The sequence below is a fragment of the Oncorhynchus mykiss genome, chromosome 13, assembly GCF_013265735.2.
Source record: "Oncorhynchus mykiss isolate Arlee chromosome 13, USDA_OmykA_1.1, whole genome shotgun sequence".
In the NCBI taxonomy this organism is placed as follows: Eukaryota; Metazoa; Chordata; class Actinopteri; order Salmoniformes; family Salmonidae; genus Oncorhynchus; species Oncorhynchus mykiss.
This window is the reverse complement of record NC_048577.1, coordinates 39,306,620-39,331,969: the sequence shown is the minus strand read 5'-3', so window position 1 is coordinate 39,331,969 and position 25,350 is coordinate 39,306,620. Positions and strand designations below refer to the sequence as shown.

The 25,350-nt window shown below is 40.0% G+C and overlaps 3 protein-coding genes across 11 annotated transcripts; 2 read left to right on the top strand and 1 right to left on the bottom strand.

The window, feature by feature from the left end:
• The first annotated feature begins 3 nt into the window (after positions 1 to 3).
• LOC110486318 (lysine-specific demethylase 8) lies at positions 4 to 3,603 on the top strand. 2 transcript variants are annotated; one of them, XM_036941031.1, is made up of 8 exons: positions 4 to 158; positions 629 to 1,090; positions 1,288 to 1,460; positions 1,560 to 1,692; positions 1,790 to 1,837; positions 2,530 to 2,679; positions 2,801 to 2,893; positions 3,051 to 3,603. In XM_036941031.1, exons 1-8 carry the CDS (start codon positions 147 to 149, stop codon positions 3,213 to 3,215), a joined length of 1,236 nt encoding a protein of 411 aa, XP_036796926.1. In that variant the 5' UTR covers positions 4 to 146; the 3' UTR covers positions 3,216 to 3,603. The 2 variants fall into 2 exon arrangements, with proteins under 2 accessions (XP_036796926.1, XP_021413499.2); XM_021557824.2 differs by having other exon boundaries at positions 108 to 524.
• Positions 3,604 to 3,850: 247 nt separating this feature from the next.
• On the bottom strand, positions 3,851 to 9,271 carry LOC110486319 (non-structural maintenance of chromosomes element 1 homolog). 6 transcript variants are annotated; one of them, XM_021557829.2, is made up of 8 exons: positions 9,117 to 9,270; positions 5,916 to 6,048; positions 5,586 to 5,707; positions 5,415 to 5,492; positions 5,177 to 5,323; positions 4,961 to 5,077; positions 4,509 to 4,635; positions 3,851 to 4,325 (listed from the first exon to the last, which is right to left on the bottom strand). In XM_021557829.2, the coding sequence occupies exons 2-8, from the start codon at positions 6,031 to 6,033 to the stop codon at positions 4,216 to 4,218; spliced, it is 819 nt and encodes a 272-aa protein (XP_021413504.2). In that variant the 5' UTR covers positions 6,034 to 6,048; positions 9,117 to 9,270; the 3' UTR covers positions 3,851 to 4,215. The 6 variants fall into 6 exon arrangements, with proteins under 6 accessions (XP_021413504.2, XP_021413506.2, XP_021413505.2 ...); XM_021557831.2 differs by having other exon boundaries at positions 5,916 to 6,066; positions 9,117 to 9,231; XM_021557830.2 differs by having other exon boundaries at positions 9,107 to 9,216.
• A 260-nt stretch (positions 9,272 to 9,531) lies between these two features.
• Positions 9,532 to 16,648, top strand: LOC118936372. 3 transcript variants are annotated; one of them, XM_036941029.1, is made up of 10 exons: positions 9,532 to 9,743; positions 10,061 to 10,093; positions 10,206 to 10,320; positions 10,422 to 10,588; positions 10,717 to 10,868; positions 10,974 to 11,118; positions 11,214 to 11,307; positions 14,009 to 14,087; positions 14,311 to 14,387; positions 14,529 to 16,648. In XM_036941029.1, exons 3-10 carry the CDS (start codon positions 10,208 to 10,210, stop codon positions 15,604 to 15,606), a joined length of 1,905 nt encoding a protein of 634 aa, XP_036796924.1. In that variant the 5' UTR covers positions 9,532 to 9,743; positions 10,061 to 10,093; positions 10,206 to 10,207; the 3' UTR covers positions 15,607 to 16,648. The 3 variants fall into 3 exon arrangements, with proteins under 3 accessions (XP_036796924.1, XP_021411818.2, XP_036796925.1); XM_021556143.2 differs by having other exon boundaries at positions 9,996 to 10,093; XM_036941030.1 differs by having other exon boundaries at positions 10,061 to 10,320.
• The last annotated feature ends 8,702 nt before the right edge of the window (positions 16,649 to 25,350 follow it).

Below are 25,350 nucleotides of genomic sequence, written 5' to 3'. Positions count from 1 at the left end.
TTTTTTACGAAAAATGTGCTACATGTGCAAAATAATGTGATATTACTGTTTGCAGGATCGAACCCTATCATCACGTCGACAAGGAACATAAATAATGTATTCGTTTTCTACACGGAGCTCTTTTATTGCAACACCAACGTCTACACATGTCAACAACGGTAACTAAAAGTGTTTTGTGCAATATCCAAATTACTAGACCGTTTACATTTCTTTGTCCACATTTTACAATCTCATTCTCGGGGTATTAAAGAGGACATGTGCCCAGTGATGATACGTTTGCTTGGGGAAGAGCCAAACAGTATTTCATTAGATATCTGATCCATTGTAACAATATTTGGGGATAGGGCTTTTTTTCTTGCTCTTACCGGACCGGTGCAGGGGTCTCGCTCCGTGAAAATCTCTGTCTCTTCAAATTTAATTCAGTGACATCATGTCATACTTGAGGAAGGATATGGAAAATTGTGGTTTTAATAGAAGTCTTGTGTATTCTTGATTATAGTTAACAGGTAGCAAAGGTTTTGCAGGTAGGCAGCCCCCAGCTAGCTAAGTTGTAACATTAGTGGTTTTCAGACCAGATTGATTGTGCACTGTACCTTTTGATTGGGTCTAACAGTTCTCTCTTCCACAGCACGAGTCTATGGCAGAACTGTGGTCAGCTATCTCTGCTGCTTTGCCTGTGACGGAAGCAGAATTTCCACTTGACTTCAGTGAAAAAGTTGAGCCTTCTGTGGTGGATGTGCTGAAACGTTGCAGGCAGCAGCTGTACACCAGGAGCGGTCGATGGAGGCAAAACGCTCAGATCATCTTGGACTTTTCCTGGGAGAAGCTCAACACAGGAACATGGCGTGATGTGGACAAGGAGTGGAGGTGTTTGTATTCATATGGCTGCCTGTTCAAAGTAGCTGCCCTATGCCGTGATGATGCCTCACCAGCTACAGTGCAGGAGGCCATACGGACATGTGACTTGGGCCTGCTCATGGGGGCAGCCATCATGGACAATATTTTACAAACCATTGTAAGGATCCTGCAAAATGAAATCGGGAAGAGGCACTCCAATGAGGAGGATCCTAGTGAAGGAGTTAGTGCTAAGGTTGATTTCATATCTTATACTGTGTATGTTGTGGCCTCTTGCTTTCTAACCAGTCTGAGCCTGTGTCATATCCCTTTTTGTTTTTTCTCATAATTTTCTTAAAGGCTAGTAGGCTATTTTAGTTTGCTTTGCATATTGCTTATTCTCCAAGTCAAACTGTGTGTTAGTTTATGCTATGTTTAAATTCTTCTCAACAGAAAATGAAGGTTGACTGTGTGTCAGTGCCTGTGGTCAAGCAGGCTCTGGCAGTACCAAGGATACACTGTCCATCATTGGAGAGCTTCAAGAAAGACTACTTGGATCCCCAAAAGTCAGTCATATTAGAGGGTATCATAGATCACTGGCCAGCCTTCAAAAACCACCCTTGGAGGTACCTTTTTCTATATTTTGTCCTTCTCTAGTCCCTTTCCCTTACCTTCTCATAGTCCCCTAGACACCTCTGTTGATTTTGTTTTCTCCCTTTGCAAAGCATAAAATACCTGCAAACTGTTGCTGGTTGTCGGACTGTACCTGTTGAAGTAGGCTCAAGATATACCGATGAGGAATGGTCACAGACACTCCTTACGGTCAATGAATTCATCAATCGCTATATTGTTGTGAAAGTAAGTACTTCCTCGTGAAAAATATTGCCCCAAGAATAAGCCAAGGATAGACTCTTTTCACTCAATGCCTAATCCTGCTCTCTCTCACTCACATTAGGACGCATCAAGTTTGGGATATCTTGCTCAGCACCAGCTATTTGATCAGGTTGGTTATTGCCCTGTCCTGTTTTTTACATAACACATTTGGGTGAGGATGTCAGTGTTGATTATATACTTAACTAAAATATAAACACATGTAAATTGATGGTTTCATGACCTGAAATAAAATATCCCAGAAATGTTTCTCTCAAATGTTGTGCAGCAATTTGTTTACATCCCTCTTAGTGAGCATTCCTCCTTTGCCAAGATAATCCATTGACCTGACAGGTGTGGCATATCAAGAAACTGATTAAACAGCATGATCAATACAGGTGTACCTTGTGCTGGGGACAAAGGATCACTGTAAAATGTGCCGTTTTGTCACACAACACAATGCCACAGGTGTCTCAAGTTCTGGGGGAACGTGCAATTGGCATTGCTCTCCGGTGGGTGGGCCTATGCCCACCCATGGCTGCACCCCTGCCCAGTCATGTGAAATCCATAGATTAGGGCCTAATTAATTAATTTATTTCAATTTACTTATTTCCTATGTGATCTGTAACTTAGTGAAATTGTTGCATGTTGCAGTTATATTTTTGTTCACTATAAAACTAAAATACAACAAATGTACATTTCACTGGAAATGTAGGATACAGGCTTCTGTAATCCTTGCCTCCATTTTTGTATTGTACAAAATACATTTAAAGCATACAAGTTTCAGTTACAAAAACAGTTTTGTTCAATGTACTCTTCTCCAAGGTCCCCGAGCTGAAAGACGACATCCGTATCCCTGACTACTGTTGTCTTGGTGAGGGAGATGAAGATGACATCACAATCAATGCTTGGTTTGGGCCAGGAGGTACAGTGTCCCCCCTTCATCAGGATCCTCAACAGAACTTCCTGGCTCAGGTGAGTCCAACACATCCAGCGAGTAGGATCAGACTCACAGCAATTTGGACCCTGCCAGGGATGTGATCCTGTATTTTTGCCAATCATAATTTGGTGACATGGTTTCCCTATTGTGTAACAGGTGGTTGGGAGAAAGTACATTCGTCTGTATTCCCCTGAGGACACCGAGAAACTCTACCCTCACCAATTGCAGCTCCTACACAACACTAGTCAGGTTAAAATTACATTTAATCTCTTCATGCACCAGATCTATGATCTTAAAAACAATCTAGCATATAAGTGTTCTTTCTAAACTGTTAGTGCTGCATACTTTGAATGGGAGAAATTAGTAAAGTGTTTGCCATTTAAACACAAAGCTTTCTTTAATGCAGGTGGAGGTGGAGAGCCCAGACGTGGTGCGATTCCCAGAGTTTGTGAAGGCTCCCTACCTAGAGTGTGTGTTGCAACCTGGGGAGGTCTTGTTCATCCCAGTCAAGCACTGGCATTACGTGCGTTCTTTGGAGCTCAGCTTTTCTGTGAGCTTCTGGTGGTCATGACCCATGAGGGATCCAGATTCAGGTTGTTTTTAGTCCGAATCTTAGTTATTGCAGTGGTCTTGTAAAATGCAAGTCCTGTGCTCACGCATGTTGTGACTTAAGTCTGAATGTTATTTTCGTAAACAATCATTAACATGTCTGTCCTTTCATTGCTTCAGCACTGAGCCTCGCCCACCAAATGGCTTTAAAAACACCTGATTCTATAAACAAATTCATGGTTAATGGTAATTCAAAAAGGAATAAGGTTTGAAACAAGTCTCAATTTACATAGTTCGCAACTTAAAGGCAATTCATATTGAAGAATTATGGGAAATCTGCTCAACTCAATTAACTTAAGTAGAGGAAACTAGCCTATCACATAATTAAAAGTATCCCACCTCATATCCATGACAAAGGAAAGCCAGTTGTATTCAATCTGTCAACACTTGAATGTGATTATGGCACATATTGAATGCCAAGCTACCTGCATGATCGGCTCTTGCTTCCACTCATTACTACATTACATGAAGGAGCAGTTGATGTATGCTCATTTCCTACTGCATATAAAATATGGAGTTGTTACCCATTTAATTTGATAGGGTATGCGTTTTGAAATTAGCATATTTAATTGTTCCCGCAGATACTCAGATTAGGTAATTTCCATAATTTATTCAAATAAGGCAGTACTATTTTAATTTAACAACCTAATGAACCACAGGCACAAATGATGTAAACACAGATTTCCATTTAAACTGCCTGAAAGAATGATTGTTGTTGCCACACTTTCCAGAATTGCTCCCCTAGAAAGTAACTTAATAAAATTAAGATAATCAAGTTAAGAGGAGTTCACGGGAGACCATTGACAATTCAATGAAAGATGTTCTCCTGAAAGTATCTAACATTTGATATACAATTATAAAAACGTTTTCAACTTTCAAACTTAACTAAATTGATTTGTACATTTGAATGAAGGCAAAACATTGTACTGAAAGTTCTGACAGCTATACATGCATCCGTGAGGTTATGACCTCCTGGTCCTCCGGGTCTGAGCTGTAGACCGAGGAGTGGGGGCCGTATTCTCTTTGGCTGCTGACTGTGTCTCGCTCTGAGAGGACGGAGATCTATACACATCTATAGGGAAGAGAAGGGGAAATTAAATCATATGAATGACTAGATAAGGTAGGTAAATATGTTTATTCTTTGTCTGAGTCGAAACAGATGAAAGTGATATGTATACACAGACCTTTATACAAACTATTATAGACTATCGTGGTACAACTTGTTGCAATTCTTTGATCAGTGTAACATTATTACCTGGGATCTCATGTGGCCAGAAGTCCTCACAGGCAGGGCATCGTGGATCAGTCCTTCCTTTGAAGTATCTGGCGACACAAGGGGTGTGGATTTTGATGCCACATGTAGGATTTTCACACATCTGGCACTGAGAGGTAAAAAAGACCAGATTATTACAAAAATGATGCATGAAACCAAATGCTTTGCCTAGAAAGCCAGGCTATATCAGTGGTGTCAACATATTGAGTAGCAACTACACCATTCATGAGAAGCATATCCAACGCAACATTAAACATTCATATCTACCTTTGAACAGAGAGCAGAGGATTGAGAAAAGTAGGTTTGGGAATCTTTGACAAAAATCAGATGTTCCACCAATTTGGATTTGACACGGGGTCCAATTTAGCTAGCAGGAGGAATACATTAGATGCAACTTATTTACTGTAATTTAAATTTAAGTTGTATCACTTTACCTGCAAGGCCACATTGTGACAGATGTGGCAGACCTTGACCTGGTCTTGATACAACATCCGAATATATTGCTCCATCTCCATTATACATCGAGTGGAGAGAGAGTAGTCACCATTTTTCTGAAGAAAAGATAAAACACAGATTGCAAGTCAATCAGTGGCACAAGAACGTGAGTGCCCACAAGAAGCAATAACTGCATGGGTCTTCAGAGACGGCACCTCATTCAGCCACTTATCCTGAACAAGCCTGTTCAGTACATGTTCCGTTTCTCTTTTCTTTAGCTTCTTTGTCTGGAGGCTGTCGGCACAGTTAAGAATGTCTGTGGAAGAGGCGGTTCCATTGTCAGAGTCCACAATCAGGTCCATCTAAAAAAAATTATAAGAACATGCCAGTTATTACAGAAATGTTATTTAAGTCTTGTCAGTCATTAGCATTTACTAAAAACAGCCTACTCACTGTTTTTCGGAATAATTCCAACTCGTTGTCTGCATAATCAGTTGACATCCTGGTCACATCAGTTTCAGCCATGTTCACCTGGACGGGAGAAGATGTCAACAGGAAAAATAAGAGCAGTTCATGATGGTTGTAGTAGTAAAACTTTGAATTAATTGTATTAGTGTCACTGACCAAAGCATGGTACTGAAGACCATCCTCCTCAGACATCCCTTTTCTGATCTGCATGAACATGGGCTGTAGCTGGGCATTGATAACGTCAATGAATTCATCAAGTTTATCATGAGCATAGTGTGCTGTATAAAAAGGGGTACATGTGAGTGAGTGGCCCTCAACAAAAACAGACCTAGATTAAGCCTATTCCTGGACTTAAAGGCACTTTCAATAGAGAATCTCTATTGTGTCTAGAAAACTGGACCTTTGAGTTTAAGGTTTTACCATGCTGACACAAAATAAACAGTAGAGGACTCGGGGCAAAATAGTATGCAGCTATGCTGTTCTTACCACCGTGTGTCTCACAGCAATGTCGGTGGAGAGCCCTTGCCTTGGCACCATCAATGATCCCATTGACCATCATGGTTTGCAGGAACCTTTTATGGCTTTCTCCCAGTGGTCGAGCCATGGTGCAAGGAAAGCCCTAGAAAACATTCAACAACTATTTTGAATAAGCAGCATTTGAGTGTGTGAGATTCCATTGGACCTCACACGATGTGGTTGACCAAGAATTGCTAGTGCCTGGGCACACACATCGACAAGGTTAGGAGAATTAGCGTAGCAGGTTAGGAGACGGAGGTTGATGTTAGGAAAAGATCTGCTATGAAAATCACTGTATCAACGTGGGCTGAAAAGATATGTATATAAAGACAAAATACTGGTCTGTTTCTTTACCGTTTTTCACACTGTGTATTCATATACTGTATTCTTCACATTGCTCATTCTACTATTTTTATTTAACTAGGCAAGTCGGTTAAGAACAAATTCCTAAATTCCAAAACCCTAACGACGCTTGGCCAATTGCGTGCCACCCTATAGGACTCCCAATCACGGCCGGTTGTGATACAGCCTGAAATCGAACCAAGGTCTGTAGTGACGCCACTAGCACTGAGATGCAGTGCCTTAGACTGCTGTGCCACTCGGGAGCCCCATAATATACTGTATCTACCACTGTACATTGCATTTTGTTAGCAACACTTTATTTAGACACTGGATTCTCGACATAGGTCACTGTAATATGTCTAATGCTGTATATTACACATTATTTGGAAATATATTTTTGGTGTGCCCTCAAAGTATTCAGACCCCTTGACTTTCAAATGTTATTTGTCACATGTGCCGAATACAACAGGTGTAGACCTTACAGTTAAATGCTTACTTACAAGCCATTAACCAACAATGCAGTTTTAAGAAAATAAGTGTTAAGAGTCTTCTTGGGTATGACGCTACAAGCTTGGCACACCTGTATTTCTGGAGTTATTCCCATTCTTCTCTGCAGATCCTTTCAAGCTCCGTCAGGTTGGATGGGGAGTGTTGCTGCACAGCTATTTTCAGGTCTCTCCAGAGATGTTTGATCGGGTTCAAGTCCGGGCTCTGGCTGGGCCACTTAAGGACATTCAGAAACTTGTCCCGAAGCCACTTCTGCATTGTCTTGGCTGTGTGCTTAGGGTTGTTGTCCTGTTGGAAGGTGAACCTTTGCACCAGGCTGAGGTCCTGAGCGCTCTGGAGTAGGTTTTCATTAAGGATCTCTCTGTACTTTGCTCCGTTCATCTTTGCCTCGATCCTGACTAGTCTCCCAGTCCCTGCCGCTGAAAAACATCCCAACAGCATGATGCTGCCACCACGCTTCCTCCAGGTTTCCTCCAGACTTGAAGCCTGGAATTCAGGCCAAAGAGTTCTCTTGGTTTAATCAGCCCAGAGAATCTTGTTTCTCATGGTCTGAGTGTCTTTTGGTGCCTTTTTGCAAACTCCAAGCAGGCTGTCATGTGCCTTTTACTGAGGAGTGGCTTCTGTCTGGCCAATCTACCATAACGGCCGGATCGGTGGAGTGCTGCAGAGATGGTTGTCCTTCTGGAAGGTTCTCCCATCTCCACAGAGAAACTCTAGAGCTCGGGTTCTTGGTCACCCCCCTGAAGTTGTGGAAACATGTCAAGGGTGCTTCACCCACCACCTGCCAACCCCTTTTTTACGCTACTGCTACTCTGTTCATCATATATGCATAGTCATTTTAACCATATCTACATGTACATACTACCTCAATCAGCCTGACTAACCAGTGTCTGTATGTAGCTTCGCTACTGTATATAGTCTGTCTTTTTACTGTTTTATTTATTTACTTACCTATTGTTCACCTAACACCTTTTTTGCACTATTGGTTAGAGCCTGTAAGTAAGCATTTCTGTAAGGTCTACACTTGTTGTATTCGGCGCACTTGACAAATTAACGTTGATTTGATGATCAATGGAAACAGGATGCACAAACTCTAATTTCGAGTCTCACAGCAAAGGGTCTAAATACTTGTGTAAATAAGGTATCTGTTTAATTGTAATACATTTGCAAAACTTTCTAAAAAACTGTTTTTACTTTGTCATTGTGAAGTATTGTGTGTAGATTACTGAGGATTTGTATTTATTTAACCCATTGTATAATAAGCCTGCAACGTAACAAAATGTGGAAAAAGTCAAGGGGTGTGAATACTTTCCCTTGGCACTGTATGCAGATTGCATATTGATTACAATGACCATGTTACATGCACACCTAATCTCCCATATAAACATCATATCCTGTTTACAATAAACCCAAAAAACGTATATTGCAGTTATGGCAAACCGATAACATGCCTGTGATATGCTTATGTTAGACGGGACACTGTGGCATGTAAACATCTTATCCCGTTTACTGTAGATTGTTGAGCAGGCTCAGTTTTACATATAATGGGTGCTGTTATGTGTTGTGTTTTTATCTGATTGTTAAATAAATCACCTCAAAAAGTACGCTACCTGTGCAGTTCGATCCGCCATAATAATTCATTTTAAGCTGATACATTGAAATACTGTCTACCTGCATAAGTGTCGAAGATATCACATTACCCATGCATTGCTATTTTCTCAAGAGATTAAATAAATAATTTGTCCACTCCTGTTCGAGACTAAATGAACATTTGTTGTACCATTAAGAAGTGCATACTTCTGCCTGAGTTATAATATATTAATATATAGTACATGTTAGAGGTTAAAGGCATACAGTCAGTGTCCATATCAGTTACTATTCCATTTCATCCTTAAGAATTTAAAGGAGCAATATATTGAGCGGGATATCAGGTGTAACGTTATGTAAACAACTTATCCTGAATAATACTAGGATATGAGCTACTATCCGGAATAATGATAAACGTGGTTATATAGGGGTTGTTAGCAAACTGTCTGGAGATGTTCTGACAGTATTTCTTGTTTTTTATTATGTGTAGTTGTTTGACATTTTTGCTTCACTGTTAGTAACACAAGCATATCGCTGCATCCACCATAACTGCTACTGTGTACGGCAACGCGACCAATAAACTTTGATTTGGCTAGTCAGTTAACATTATTAACCAACGAAAGCTAACCAGCAGTAACAACAGGTCAGCAAATGTTCCGGACAAAATAGACCAGCACCAGCATATATCAAAAAACAAATAGATAAAAACTTTAAAACAACAGCACCTCCACTCACCAGGCAAGTCAGTCCTTGCTCTATTTTGTTTCTTCTACTTCTGTCAAAAGTTAGCTAGCTAGCTTTGTTTACGCGGGTTGAACGTGAGACTTGAAAGGGCCTACCTCTTCCCTTGCAGTTACGTTAACGGTGTTTCTGGAAAACCACCTTGAAGCCAAGGTGCTACCGCCCCCAAGCGGACTGGTAGACCAAACTTAGTACATTAGCTCTGGTTTAGATTGGAAACTCAGTGGCTCAGTGTTCCATGTCTTTATCTGCAACCGAACTTCCCGGCAATAGATCAAGTTGCAAAAATATTGCAATATTATTAAGATGTCATTGTTGGAATTCGAAAGTTGTAATCAACCATAAAACAAAAACAAAGCGTGGGTGCGTGCGTTATGGTCATAGGAGGAGGGGGGGGACGATCAAAAGATCTTCCCATGAAAGGTGTGTCCTGTTGGAACTGTAATTTCCAGTAAGCAATTCGCAACCGCAGCTATTTCTATTTGTGTAAAGTGACAAATGATTGTTATCACTATATATCGTATGAAGACTATATACTGATTTATAGATTCATTGTTTTTTGTTTGTTCTTTTGAAGGAATGAGTACGTCCTCAAAACTATAATATATCATCATTGTGTGGGTGAGTGACTTTCTATTTGCTATATCTCTGTGTAATCAAGGGAATCCAGTGGGAAAGTTAGGTCTATTAACAAAAGCAACTTTTGACCCACAAAAACCGTATTACTATAAAAAATAACGTATAACGATTTTTTTTTAAACAACGTATTACTGTATTAATAATCACTTCTTCACATTTAGGCTAACATGTAGCCTATTTTAATGTGCAGGAATTTAAACACTAACAGGAAAAAACAATTATTTCTGATTTCAGATTGAATTATACTGTGTGGTTTACTCTCAAGTATTCAGCAACAATGTTTATGTTGCTTATTATAGTCACAACGCTTGGGACTTTGATAGCTGATGATGGTAAGCAGTCTTTTTAACATAGCCTATAAACATGTAAGTAGATTTAACCACGGTATTTTTGCCTGATCATGATTAATATTTGACAAGCTTTTTGTTTGTTAATTACTTGTAGCAATGAGTGACGGAAATCTTCAATGCTTCAACGACTATGACGAAACTATGGTTTGTCATTTTATAACTGACAAGTCTAAGTGTGCTGAATACAGCATGACGTTGAAACAAAATAGGTAACTTTATTATTGTTTAAGTTTTTCTATTGTCGATGTTAATCTCACCAAGAAGTCATATTTCATTTCAAAACTGCATAATTATTCAACTTATTTCCCAGAGGCAAAAATGATTGTACTTTCAAGGAAAAGGAGAGGTCCAATGATGTTTCCAAATGTGGATGCTCTATTGATCCAATGCCCCTTATTTCTGGGGAGGAGTTTAATGCAACACTTTGGAATTCTGGGAAGCGCCTAAATTCCGAAGTCTTCAGTATCAATTACACCAGTGAGTTGCATCTACATATGCAGATTGCTATTTGAAAATTAATTACTGTTATAATGAATATTGCATGAAATTAAACAATGCTTTAATTGATTGATATGTCAAACCATCCCTATCGTTGCCCTGTACAGTAAAACCCAAAACCCCCACCATCCAATATGTGAAACCAACAAAAAATGGGAATTTCCATATCAAATGGAAGACAAACTACCCTGATAAGAAAGAGTTTTCTAAGAACTTGATTGCCGAATTGAGCTACAGAAAGAAAGGAGAAACAGATGAGGTAAAGGAGGGGGATATAATAAATCCCTCATATTACTTCATTCCCCTGTTTGCTATCACATCACCAAGACAACTTTCCCTCTGGCCCTTTCCTTTGTTCCTACAGGTGTCCAAAAATGAATCAACAACTTCCTATGAATTACTTGGCAGAGACTTGGAGCCAAACACCATTTATGCTCTGAAGGTCAGAACCTATACTGACTGGAGCGGCCGTTTCAGTGACTGGAGTGAAGAGTTGGAATTCACTAACCGTAAGTGATTAAATTAGATTTATCATCCATGGGTTTTCAAACCTTAATTCCACTTTCACCTTGTAGCTCATTGTATATTCTTCTCTGCTCCACAGCTGCATCATCTCGGAAAGTGCTCCAGATTGTCATTGTTTTCAGCTGCATTGCTGTTATCATCATCACAAGTGCTTTGTTTTGGTGCAGTGTTAGGCAAGTTGTCCTGACATGTCTGTAGGTGACAGTATGTCTGTTTCCACAAACATATTTTATTTATTTATTTTTATCTCACCTTTATTTAACCAGGTAGGAAAGTTGAGAACAAGTTCTCATTTACAATTGCGACCTGGCCAAGATAAAGCAAAGCAGTTCGACACATACAACAACACAGAGTTACACATTAAGTAAAACAAACATACAGTCAATAATACAGTAGAAAAATAAGTCTATATACAATGTGAGCAAATGAGGTGAGATAAGGGAGGTAAAGACAAAAAAAAAGGCCATGGTGGCAAAGTAAATACAATATAGCAAGTAAAACACTGGAATGTTAGATTTGCGGTGGAAGAATGTACAAAGTAGAAATATAAATAATGGGGTGCAAAGGAGCAAAATAAATAAATACAGTAGGGGAAGAGGTAGTTGTTTGGGCTAAATTATAGATGGGCTATGTACAGGTGCAGAAATCTGTGAGCTGCTCTGACAGCTGGTGCTTAAAGCTAGTGAGGGAGATAAGTGTTTCCAGTTTCAGAGATTTCTGTAGTTCGTTCCAGTCATTGGCAGCAGAGAACTGGAAGGAGAGGCGGCCAAAGGAGGAATTGGTTTTGGGGGTGACCAGAGAGATATACCTCCTGGAGCGTGTGCTACAGGTGGGTGCTGCTATGGTGACCAGCGAGCTGAGATAAGGGGGACTTTACCTAGCAGGGTCTTGTAGATGACCTGGAGCCAGTGGGTTTGGCGACGAGTATGAAGCAAGGGCCAGCCAACGAGAGCGTACAGGTCGCAGTGGTGGGTAGTATATGGGGCTTTGGTGACAAAATGGATGGCACTGTGATAGACTGCATCCAACTTATTGAGTAGGGTATTGGAGGCTATTTTGTAAATGACATTGCCTAAAGTCGAGGATCGGTAGGATGGTCAGATTTACGAGGGTATGTTTGGCAGCATGAGTGAAGGATGCTTTGTTGCGAAATAGGAAGCCAATTCTAGATTTAACTTTGGATTGGAGATGTTTGATGTGAGTCTGGAAGGAGAGTTTACAGTCTAACCAGACACCTAGGTATTTGTAGTTGTCCACATATTCTAAGTCAGAACCGTCCAGAGTAGTGATGCTGGACTGGCGGGCAGGTGCAGGCAGGGATCGGTTGAAAAGCATGCATTTAGTTTTACTTGTATTTAAGAGCAGTTGGAAGCCACGGAAGGAGAGTTGTATGGCATTGAAGCTCGTCTGGAGGGTTGTTAACACAGTGTCCAAAGAAGGGCCAGAAGTATACAGAATGGTGTCGTCTGCGTAGAGGTGGATCAGAGACTCACCAGCAGCAAGAGCGACATCATTGATGTATACAGAGAAGAGAGTCGGCCCAAGAATTGAACCCTGTGGCACCCCCATAGAGACTACCAGAGGCCCGGACAACAGGCCCTCCGATTTGACACACCGAACTCTATCAGAGAAGTAGTTGGTGAACCAGGCGAGGCAATCATTTGAGAAACCAAGGCTATCGAGTCTGCCGATGAGGATGTGGTGATTGACAGAGTCGAAAGCCTTGGCCAGGTCAATGAATACGGCTGCACAGTATTGGTGGTTAAGATATTGTTTAGGACCTTTAGCGTGGCTGAGGTGCACCCATGACCAGCTCTGAAACCAGATTGCATAGCGGAGAAGGTGCGGTGGGATTCGAAATGGTCGGTAATCTGTTTGTTGGCGTGGCTTTCGAAGACCTTAGAAAGGCAGGGTAGGATAAATATAGGTCTGTAGCAGTTTGGGTCAAGAGTGTCCCCCCCCCCCTTTGAAGAAGGGGATGATCGCAGCTGCTTTCCAATCTTTGGGAATCTCAGACGACACGAAAGAGAGGTTGAACAGGCTAGTAATAGGGGTTGCAACAATTTCGGCAGATAGTTTTAGTAAGAAAGGGTCCAGATTGTCTAGCCCGGCTAATTTGTAGGGGTCCAGATTTTGCAGCTCTTTCAGAACAACAGCTGACTGGATTTGGGAGAAGGAGAAATGGGGAAGGCTTGGGCGAGTTGCTGTGGGGGGTGCAGTGCTGTTGACCGGGGTAGGGGTAGCCAGGTGGAAAGCATGGCCAGCCGTAGAAAAATGCTTATTGAAATTCTCAATTATAGTGGATTTATCGGTGGTGACAGAGTTTCCTATCCTCAGTGCAGTGGGCAGCTGGGAGGAGGTGTTCTTATTCTCCATGGACTTTACAGTGTCCCAGAACTTTTTTGAGTTTGTGTTGCAGGAAGCAAATTTCTGCTTGAAAAAGCTAGCCTTGGCTTTTCTAACTGCCTGTGTATATTGGTTTCTAACATATCACTGGGGCTTTTCGATGCAAATGCAGAACGCCATAGGATGTTTTTGTGTTGGTTAAGGGCAGTCAGGTCTGGAGAGAACCAAGGGCGCTATCTGTTCCTGGTTCTAAATTTCTTGAATGGGGCATGCTTATTTAAGATGGTGGGAAGGCATTTAAAAAAAATAACCAGGCATCCTCTACTGACGGGATGAGGTCAATATCCTTCCAGGATACCCGGGCCAGGTCGATTAGAAAGGCCTGCTCACTGAAGTGTTTCAGGGAGCGTTTGACAGTGATGCGTGGAGGTCGTTTGACCGCTGACCCATTATTATTATGATATGTTATCATACAGCTTCATATTGGCCCTATAGGCTTTCAAATCCTCCTATTTTCCCCCTCTGCAGACTCAAAACCAAGTTGTGGGATAATATTCCTCAATGTTCAAACCCAGACCTTTTGTATATGGTTCCAGCAGTACCTAAGGTGAGGCTCTATCTCTAATTATAAACTGGGTGGTTTGAGCTCCGCATTGCGTCGTGCATAAGAACAGCCCTTTGCCATGGTATATTGGCCATTTACCACACATCCTCAGGCCTTATTGCTGCAATATTCCATGTTTAAATAAACTGTAAACCTTCATTACTTTCCTACTGTAATTGCTTCCATTTGTGTATTTGCATTGAGTGATCTTTGTTCTCCACCACAGGTATTGTCTCCTCCCAAAATACTTTTATCCTCCATCTATGTTGATTCTTCAAAAATGGACACCGAAGAAAAAACATGGTGAGCAAATTGATGCAATATAAACATAGAAAAATTAAAAGGTGTCTTCGGTTTCAGTCTTATTCGCATGGACAGTCAAGTCCTTGCAATGAAAATACTCTTTAATTCACTGTAACTTTCCCGCTGGTCTTTTCCCTACAGGACAAACCCCGCGACAGTAGATGGGAGCAGTGGAAGAGGCCGTGGCTCAGAGCTTGACTCATCGTCTTCCCTGGGTCATGCCCACACATGTTCCACGAGCCCGGAGCCTAGTAATGTGCAGATCATTAGCCATCTTCAAGAGGCCCTGAGCAAAGTCTTTCCCAGCCTTGTTCCTTTGGATGGGAATCCTCAGTCATTGCTCTTAGCCCCTCCTATGACAGATGATGGTACAGAAATGAACTGCCCTGAGTCAAATCGAGACATTGGTGTGTGTTCATCTGACTACAATCCTCTTCATTTCATGAGTGAGTCTGGAGGCTCTTGTTACAACAATAATACCTACTCCCCCTCAGTGCCCATCAACTCCCTTCAAGAGTTAACACCAAGCAAGACGTCCTCATTTCCTCTGCTCTTTTGTAACTCCTCCTACTATTTTGGTGAGGCTGAAGGGTTGAGAAATGGCCATCCACAGCTGTTTCTTGGTACTGGTCAACAAGACCTTAACTTGTCCACTAACTGTGAACCCCTCTTGCAAACCGACAATTCATTTCACCCGTGTGATGGCGCCAGTGATGATTCAGAGACTACCACGTCATCAGAGGACACCAGTCTGATCTACGGTTCTAACGTGTCCGATGTTATCAGTGTCGTTGCTGGATATCAGAGCTTCAGTGAGGCGGTTGGTAAGGACAGTGAGAGAGGAACTGATGCCTTCATAGATGTGACACTGCCACTTAAGGGTTTCCAGGATGTGGACAGAGAGCCTCTGATTTACGATGTGGATCCATGTTACCACAGCCTGCCTGACCCTGGATGCAGCCTCCCCCCGAGTGATGGCAATTATCAGGCTTTACAGAGCCTGGGACAAAATTGCCCAGATCAGTGGGTTTCAGACAAACTGCTGAACAAGTGTTTGGAGACTGAGATCCATCAAAGCTCCATGGGGAACATGCCTCTAAATGTCATACCCAACTCACAGGGAGGACAATGTCAGATACCTGGAAGTCCCTTTTTTACTGCTTTCTGTTCAGACCAAGCAATGCAAATAGACAATGACAGCTCTTATCATTGTGTGTGATTGGCCGGTAGATACGGTAGACACTTTTGCAGTTCACAATTTATTTTATTTTGGGGACTTAAGCTCATATATATATATATATATATATATATATATATATATGTTTTTCTATTTTATACAAACTGTTTGAATACCTTTCTGCCATGAAAATGCTGTAGTCTCAAGTTCAGAAATGTTCCACTTTTTGGATGTACTGCTTCTGTAAATAAACATTTGTGTGTGGGAAACTGCAACAGTTAATTGTTGAAGAGATACAACATGACTTGTCTTTGCCTCATCTGTCTGAAACATGTTGTTCATCATCTGGGATGGAAAAAAATAAGGATGTGTACTTCAGTTGAAATACTGAGCAATAACATCTAGATTACACATCAAGGTCGTCAAACTAGTCTCCAGCCTCTAAAAGTTACTTCTCTTCTAATGGCTTCCCAAAATAGTCAAATAGTCAGACAGTTTCATTGCATCTGATGCTTGATAGACAAAATAGTGTTAACAGTACAACCCTCAAGCATGAGGTTGAATTTCTGAAGAAAAAAGTGGTAGGCCTAGTTCCTTATTGCATTGTTTCTTGAAACAAGTACATTGCAGCTTCCATGGAAATACACACCCACAAAGTAGAGCCAGCCCCTGATGTCATAGATGTGTTGCGAATCAGCTTAAACAAAAAATTGGCTTTGTTTAGGGTTATTTTCTGAGGATGAAGTTCATGTTTTGTAGTGTTTATTGTAGAAAACAAACACTTTTTTCCCTTCAAAGCTCTTTGCTTAACTGGCGAAGCTTGAATAAAGACTACCTGACTAGTGACACACATAGCGATGGTTTATCATGCAGAAAATTGTGAGGCGTTTGCCAGTTTAACCATCAATAATATTATACGGTTGCAATGACTGAGGCATTCAGCATAATTTCTTTCACAGTATTGTGGTGGTTTTGTGACAGGATGTTTTTGAACGAAGGCCAACATAGAAGTGTGGAGACACAGGAGGGGATTGTGTAAGGCCATTTTCAGAGCCACAGGTCTGCTATGCCAACTTGTCATATATTGAACAAGTATGCAGGAATGCATGGTGCCATTCACAGCTATGTCATACTTCAAATGCTTTGGACAGGCAATGCAAGTGATGGAATTTACTTTTCACAGGCCTCCTTGCTAAATTGAATTTTGTTGAGGACAAAAATGCAGCTCAAAGGTCGTCTTGAAAACGTGAATTTATTGAGTTATTCTGTCATGGGCACCACTTTCTGTCATGGCCATTTAATAGCTCAAATACCTACAGTTGAAGTCAGAAGTTTACATACACCTTAGCCAAATACACTTAAACACAGTTTTTCACAATTCCTGACATTTAATCAGAGTAAAAATTCCCTGTCGTAGGTCAGTTAGGATCACCGCTTTATTTTAAGAATGTGAAATGTCAGAATAATAGCAGAGAGAATGATTTATTTTAGCTGTTATTTATTTCATCACATTCCCAGTGGGTCAGAAGTTTACATACAATCAATTAGTACTTGGTAGTATTGCCTTTAAATTGTTTAACTTGGGTCAAACGTTCCGGGTAGCCTTCCATAAGCTTCCCACAATAAGTTGGGTGAATTCTGGCCCATTTCTCCTGACAGAGCTGGTCTAACTGAGTCAGATTTTTTGGCCTCCTTGCTCACACACGCTTTTTCAGTTCTGCTCAAAATAATTCTATAGGATTGAGGTCAGGGCCTTGTGATTTCCACTCCAATACCTTGACTTTGTTGTCCTTAAGTAGAGGTCGACCGATTAATCGGAATGTCTGATTAATTAGGGCCGATTTCATGTTTTCATAACAATCGGAAATCGGTATTTTTGGGCGCGGATTTCCGATTAATATTTTTTAGACCTTTTATTTAACTAGGCAAGTCAGTTAAGAACACATTCTTATTTTCAATGACTGCCTAGGAACTGTGGGTTAACTGCCTTGTTCAGGGGCAGAACGACAGATTTTCACCTTGTCAGCTCAGGGGTCCAATCTTGCAACCGCACAGTCCAACGCTCTAACCATTGCACTCCACGAGTAGCCTGCCTGTTACGCGAATGCAGTAGAAGTCAGGGTAAATTGCTAGCTAGCATGAAACTTATCTTATAAAAAAACAATCAATCATAATCACTAGTTATAACTACTAATCCAGTTTAGCAGGCAATATTAACCAGGTGAAATTGTGTAATTTCTCTTGCGTTGATTGCACGCAGAGTCAGGGCTGCCTGGCTCATTTGCCAGAATTTTACGTAATTATGACATACATTGAAGGTTGTGCAATGTAATAAGAATATTTAGACTTAGGGGTGCCACCTGTTAGATAAAATACCGAACGGTTCCGTATTTAACTTAAATAATAAATGTTTTGTTTTTCGAAATGATAGTTTCCGGATTCGATCATATTAATGACCAAAGGCTCGTATTTTTGTGTGTTATTATGTTATAATTAAGTCTGATTTGATAGAGCAGTCTGACTGAGCAGCAGCAGGCCCGTAATAATTAATTCAAACAGCACTTTCATGCGTTTTACCAGCAGCTCTTCGCAAGCACAGCTCTGTTTATGACTTCAAGCCTATCAGCCTAATGGCTGGTGTAACCAATGTGAAATGGCTAGCTAGTTAGCTGGGTGTGCGCTAATACTGTTTCAAACGTCACTCGCTTTTAGATTTGGAGTAGTTATTCCCCTTGTAACAGTATAGCTTCCGTCCCTCTCCTCGCCCCCTACCTGGGCTCGAACCAGGAACACATCGACAACAGCCACCCTCGAAGCATCGTTACCCATGCAGAGCAAGGGGAACAACTACTCCAAGTCTCAGAACGAGTGACGTTTGAAACGCTATTAGCGCTCACCCCGCTATCTAGCTAGCCTCTTCACATCGGTTACACCAGCCTAATCTCGGGAGTTGATAGGCTTGAAGTTTTGCAAAGAGCTGCTGGCAAAACGCGGCAAAAATAATAATACACATAAATACGAGCCTTTGGTCATTAATATGGTCTAATCCGGAAACTATAATTTCAAAAACAAAACGTTTATTCTTTCAGTGAAATACGGAACCGTTCCGTATTTTATCTAACGGGTGGCATCCCTAAGTCTAAATATTGCTGTTATATTGTACAACCTTCAATGTTATGTCATAATTACTTAAAATTCTGGCATATTAGTTCGTAACGAGCCAGGCGGCCCAAACTGCTGCATATACCGACTCTGTTGTGACACAATTTACCTAGTTAAAATAAATTCATGTTAGCAGGCAATATTAACTAAATATGCAGGTTTAAAAATATATACTTGTGTATTGATTTTAAAAGAAAGGCATTGATGTTTATGGTTAGGTACACATTGGAGCAACAACAGTCCTTTTTCGCGAATGCGCACCGCATCGATTATATGCAACGCAGGACACGCGAGATAAACTAGTAATATCATCAACCATGTGTAGTTAACTAGTGATTATGATTTATTGTTTTTTATAAGATAAGTTTAATGCTAGCTAGCAACTTACCTTGGCTGCTTACTGCATTCGCGTAACAGGCAGGCTCCTCATGGAGTGCAATGTAGTTAGAGCGTTAGACTAGTTAACTGTAAGATTGAATCCCCGAGCTGACAAGGTAAAAATCTGTCTTCTGCCCCTGAACAAGCCAGTTAACCCCACCATTCCTAGGCCGTCATTGAAAATAAGAATGTGTTCTTAACTGACTTTCCTAGTTAAATAAAAGGTCTAAAAAATAATAATCGGAAATCCACGCCCAAAAATACTGTGTTTATATTTGCGTGCTATTGTTTGTACAGATGAATATGGTACCTTCAGGCATTTGGAAATTGCTCCCAAGGATGAACCAGACTTGTGGTCTTGGCTGATTTCACTATGATGTCAAGCAAAGAGGCACTGAGTTTGAAGGTAGACCCTTGAAATACATCCACAGGTACACCTCCAATTGACTCAAATTATGTCAATTAGCCTATCAAAAGATTCTAAAGCCATGACATAATTTTCTGGAATTTTCCAAGCTGTTTAAGGGGACAGTCAACTTAGTGTATGTAAACTTATTTGACCCACTGGAATTGTGATACAGTGAATTGAAAGTGAAATAATCTGTTTGTAAACAATTGTTGGAAAAAATACTTGTGTCATGCACAAAGTAGATGTCCTAACTGGCTTGTCAAAACTATAGTTTGTTAATTAACAAGACATTTTTGGAGTGGTTGAAAAATGAGTTTTAATGACTCCAACCTAAGTGTATGTAAACTTCCGACTTCAACTGTATATATTTCTGTGTTGCAGGTATGTTAAGCTTCGGTCCAGTTAGTTTTAGAAATACCAGGTGAACACTTGTAGATTCCAATAGGTAATGTACATTTCAGGACTTATACCACACATTCTTCTTTATGTTTGTATGCAAAGGATCAAGTTGCACAATTGACTAGAAAATAGCACAAAGGAAGAACACTTTAGGATTCTGATTATAATGCAATCAATACTCAATTACCTGTGAAGTACTGTGGGACCTCTGGTGCCCTCACTGGTCCCGCGCTTCTCTAAGGCTCCTCATCCACCTCTTTGATTTATGGGCCCTGCTCTTGAACCTTGCTTGGAAAACAAATGAACTGTAGTGATGTCACATCTTCCTGCCAGTGATCAACATTAAAATGTCCTTTTTAGAGGGAGAAAATATACATCACTTTTATGGAGTACTAACAATTAAATCACTTTTATCCGGTTCTTTTTTAGCTTTCTAGCTAAATTGTTGCAAGTATAATAAAAAGTTTTACAAAGAAGCATTTTAAGGTGAGCATTTGTAATGGAAAATATTTTAGGCTGAAAGTCTGCATCACCTTTAGCAATATGTACCCAGTGGTGTAAAGTACTTAAGTAAAAAATACTTTAAAGTACTACTTAAGTAGTTTGAGGTATTTGTAGTTTACTTTACTATTTATATTTTTGTCAACTTTTACTCCACTACATTCTTAAAGAAAATAATGTACAATATATACTCCATACATTTTCCCTGACGTGGTCTAATTCACTCACTTAGAGAAAATCCCTGGTCATCCCCCCTGGTCATCCCTGGTCATCTGATCTGGCGGACTCAATAAACACAAATGCTTTGTTTGTAAATTATGTCTGAGTGTTGGAGTGTGCCCCTGGCTATCCGTAAATTTAAAAAGCAAGAAAATTGTGCCGTCTGATTTGCTTAATATAAGGAATTTGAAATGGTTTATACTTTTACTTTTATGTTTGATACCTAAATATATTTTAGAAATGACATTTACTTTTGATACTTAAGTATATTTAAAACCAAAAAGCTTTTTTACTTTTACTCGAGTAGGATTTTACTTTCACTTGAGTAAAAGTAAAGATTCCTTCATATAAAATGACTCAAGTATGACAATTAGGTACTTTTTCCACCACTGTATGTACCACACCTTTGCTATGACGTACAGGACCAGAAAGGACTTGCAATAGAAAACAGCACACGCAACCTATTGCCATGGTAGGAAAAAAACGAGAAGTGCATTATCATGAGGATGCAAATGTCTCTGCTTGGACTGAGTTACCATATCCGTTTCCTGCATCTAAGAAAAGTAGAACCGCAACAGTATAGGTGCTACCTGACAGTCTTTAGAAAGGAATAGTTGAAATAGGAGTTGAATTAGAGTACTTTTTATTGTATGATCAACATTACGGTTTCCTTCATTCTAATCTAAATAGGGGCCTACAGTGGTATTTTAGCACCACCTGAGCATAATGTGTATTGCATGTCGTTGTCTCACACAATAACCTCTGATATTGAATGTGCAATCTAGAACTTCAATTCCCAGTAAAACATCTAGTGTTGCACTTGCCCAGTGACGTCTACCAACACTTTGGAAGACACAAACTGAAGAAGAGGTACATTGTCAGCGCACTAGTTGGCTTAAATTAAAATAAATAAATATTAGGTATAAGTAACCTATTTGCAATATGAGTTCCTGTCCTCTGTGGCAACGAGAAGGTACAAACACAATCAGATTATTTTAAATTTACAATAGACATTCGCTTTATTTATAACAGATACAAACCACCAAATCATTAACAGGAACTTAAGTATGCATGACAGACAACATATGGAATTGTAGAGCCAGTGACACATCAAATCATTGATTGGGTTAAGATTAACCGTCACTCCAAAGCTAGCGGACTCATTGTCTACGCCCCCCTCTAAACCCCGCCCTTCACAGAAAAAATATGCCAAAACTCGAATTGAAAAGACTGGCAGTGAAAGCAAAGAAACAGACATCGAAAGCAAAGATACGAGTAACGTAACCACAAGGTAGTAAATGCAGGCAAGAGCGTAGGAAAAATGTATTCAATAGGATTGGTTTCTGGGAAAGTTTAACCGGAAACTATTTTTGCATTCGTATTCAAATATGTTTTTTAATAATTTGTCATAGAGTTGTGCTCTCGCTTTAAAGCATTCTCTACTTTATTTTTCATGTTCATTATTTATTTCCTTTTGAATTCAATACATATGGCGTAAAATTGACCCTATAGTTGTGTGATGTTTTCATCTGATTGTCAAACAAATCACTTCAAAAAGTACACTACCCGCACAGTTCGATCCACCATAATTCCATAATAATTCATTTAGCTGACACATTGAAATACTGTCTGCTTGCATAACAGTGTCAGAGATATCCCATTACAAATGCATTGCTATTTTCTCAAGAGATGCTTCAAGAAAGAAATAATTTGTCCACTCCTGTTCCCGAGACAAAATGAACATTTGTTGTACCATTAAGAAATGCATAATTCTGCCCGAGTTATATTATATTAAGCTATAGTAGATGTTAGAGGTTAAAGGCCTACAATCAGTGTCCATATCAGTTACTATTCCATTTAATCCTTAAGAATTTAAAGTAGGAATATTCATGGTTACATGGATACTCTTAAGCAGGATATCAAAGGTGCATGTAAAGAGCTTATCCAGAATAATACTGGGATATGAGCTACTATCCGGAATACTGATAAACGTGGTTATATAGGGGTTGTTAGTAGGCATGCATGATATATCAGTGAACATATAGGAATCGGACGATATTAGCTAAAAATGGCAACTTCGGTATCGGCCCGATGTCTAGCTCAACGCTGATGTAAAAAAAACGATGTCAAAGCTGACGTGCATACCTATATAAATGTAGGTACATGACGTAATGACGCCATGTAAAATTTTGCGCTACACGTGCAACAAAGCATTCCTAACCTAGCCCACAATGCCTCCTGTGTGGATCGAGCAGTCAACAAGTCGAGCAGTCATTTGAAAGAGTAAGAACATTTCCGCAAGACAACTCAAAGGCGAAATCCATTATCTGACGTGGGTGATGTTGGCTTTCGCCAACTGGTCGAGCACCAGTACACACTACCAAGTGCACTAATTTTGCAGATTTTGCCCTAACGGAGTTACACAGTAATGGCGTCACTGCTATTAGCTTCACAACATACATACTATGGAACGCCCTTTGGGTCTTTGCGTGTCAAAAAAGGCACAGTAGCACTGTCAAAGCTGTGCAAAAACACCAGCCTCATCTCGGGAGTTGATAGACTTGAAGTCATAAACAGCGCAGTGCTTGACGCACAACGAAGAGCTGCTGGCAAAACACACGAAAGTGCTGTTTGAATGAATGTTTACGCGCCCGCTTCTGCCTACCACCGCTCAGTCAGATACTTGTATGCTCAGTCAGATTATATGCAACGCAGGACACGCTAGATAATATCTAGTATCTAGTAATATCATCAACCATATGTAGTTAACTAGTGATTATGATTGATTGTTTTTTATAAGATAAGTTTAATGCTAGCTAGCAACTTACCTTGGCTTACTGCATTCGGGTAACAGGCAGTCTCCTTGTGGAGTGCAACAAGAGAGAGGCAGGTGGTTATTGCGTTGGACTAGTTAACTGTATGGTTGCAAGATTGGATCCCCCGAGCTGACAAGATGAAAATCTGCCGTTCTGCTCCTGAACATGCAGTTAACCCACCGTTCCTAGGCCGTCATTGAAAATAAGAATGTGTTCTTAACTGACTTACCTGGTTAAATAAAAGGTATAAAAAAAAATATATATATATATAATAATAAATATAAAGAATTGGCAAATCGGCGCCCAAAAATACTGATTCCGATTGTTATGAAAACTTGTTCAAAAAAATTAAGGACGTTGCCTTTATAATATTTATGAATATTATCCTGCCAACCACTATATGAAGAAGTTTAAAGAAAACATCAACTCAAATTGTTCCTTTTGTAATGACCACCCAGAAACAGTGTTGCATCTTTTTTGGCATTGTATTCATGTAAGAAAACTGTGGCAAGACATCAGTAGATTTATAATTGAACACGTTTATGAAGATCTTACACTATTGTGGAGAGATGTACTGCTTGGATTCTTAACCTACGATAGAAATAAGCGTAACAATTTTATATAATTAATTTCATTATTATTTTGGCCAAATTTCATTTTCACAAATGTACATTTACAAACGAAACACCACATTGTCTTACCTTACAAAATAAATTGTATTTTAGTGGAGTATTTTAAGACAATTAAATACTCCACTAAAAAAAATCTGCTAGAATAATAAGTGTATGCATGTCCCTTACACAGAACCCAAACCCGCTGCGCGCGTCGACATTGTGCATACATTTATTTTGTCCCCCTACACAAAATGCGATCACGACACGCAGGTTAAAATATCAAAACAAGCTCTGAACCAATGACATTAATTTGAGGACAGGTCAAAAAGCATTTATAGCAATTTAGCTAGTTAGCTTGCTAGTTAATTTGTCCTATTTAGCTAGCTTGCTGTTGCTAGCTAATTTGTCCTGGGACATAAACATTAGGTTGTTATTTTACCTGAAATGCACAAAGTCCTCTACTCCGACAATTAATACACACATAAAATGGTCAACCGAATCATTTCTAGTCATCTCTCCTCCTTCCAGGCATTTTCATCTTTGAACTTATATGGTGAAGGGCATTTAAACTTCCACAGTATTACCACGACAACCTGCAACACAGTTCGTCTTTCAATCACCCACGTGGGTATAACCAATGCAGAGATGGCACGTGGGTATCTGCTTCTATAAACAGGAGATGGGAGAGGCAGGACTTGCAGCTTTGATCTGCCTCTGAAATAGAAAGGAGTTCTATTTTTAGCATTGCAGACCTACACGAGCAGTGTGGGTGCAATAATTGAATAACATAGATTCCTAATTGTATTTTATGACGCGAGCAGTGTAGTCAGGGTATTATGGTCCTTGTGTAGTGTGATATTGTACTTTGTATATTAGTTATATATACTTGTGTTCCCACATGTACTTCCTATATTGATTTGTTGTTAAAAAATAAAATAAAAAATGTTTGCAAACAGAAAAAATATATAAAATATGCTTCTGTGTAAGGCAACGCGACCAATAAACAATTTAAACCATTAAACTAACCTTAGCCAACGAAAGCTAACCAGCAGTGGCAACAGCAAATGTTCCGGACAAAATAGACCAGCGTATAGCAAAAACAAATATAGATATATTTTTAAACTTCAAACAACAGCAACCTCACTCACCTGGCAAATCATTCGTTGCTATGTTTTGTTCATACTGGTTCCTTCTCCTTCTGTCAAAAGTTAGCTAGCTAGCTTTGTTTACGCGGGTTGAACGTGAGACTTGAAAGGGCCTACCTCTTCCCTTGCAGTTACGTTAACGG

What these genes read in the sequence shown, in the direction of transcription:
- LOC110486318 (XM_036941031.1), top strand. An exon ending in TTCAAAAACCACCCTTGGAG is followed by an intron (nt 1,461 to 1,559) that starts GTACCTTTTTCT and finishes CCCTTTGCAAAG; the next exon opens with CATAAAATACCTGCAAACTG. An exon ending in AACAGAACTTCCTGGCTCAG is followed by an intron (nt 2,680 to 2,800) that starts GTGAGTCCAACA and finishes ATTGTGTAACAG; the next exon opens with GTGGTTGGGAGAAAGTACAT.
- LOC110486319 (XM_021557825.2), bottom strand. Translation starts at nt 6,033, where the DNA reads ATGGCTCGACCACTGGGAGAAAGCCATAAAAGGTTCCTGCAAACCATG. An exon ending in GTCACAATGTGGCCTTGCAG is followed by an intron (nt 4,636 to 4,960) that starts GTAAAGTGATAC and finishes TTTACCTCTCAG; the next exon opens with TGCCAGATGTGTGAAAATCC. An exon ending in CTGGCCACATGAGATCCCAG is followed by an intron (nt 4,326 to 4,508) that starts GTAATAATGTTA and finishes TCTTCCCTATAG; the next exon opens with ATGTGTATAGATCTCCGTCC.
- LOC118936372 (XM_021556143.2), top strand. Translation starts at nt 10,039, where the DNA reads ATGTTTATGTTGCTTATTATAGTCACAACGCTTGGGACTTTGATAGCT. An exon ending in GACTTTGATAGCTGATGATG is followed by an intron (nt 10,094 to 10,205) that starts GTAAGCAGTCTT and finishes AATTACTTGTAG; the next exon opens with CAATGAGTGACGGAAATCTT. An exon ending in TGGTTCCAGCAGTACCTAAG is followed by an intron (nt 14,088 to 14,310) that starts GTGAGGCTCTAT and finishes TCTCCACCACAG; the next exon opens with GTATTGTCTCCTCCCAAAAT.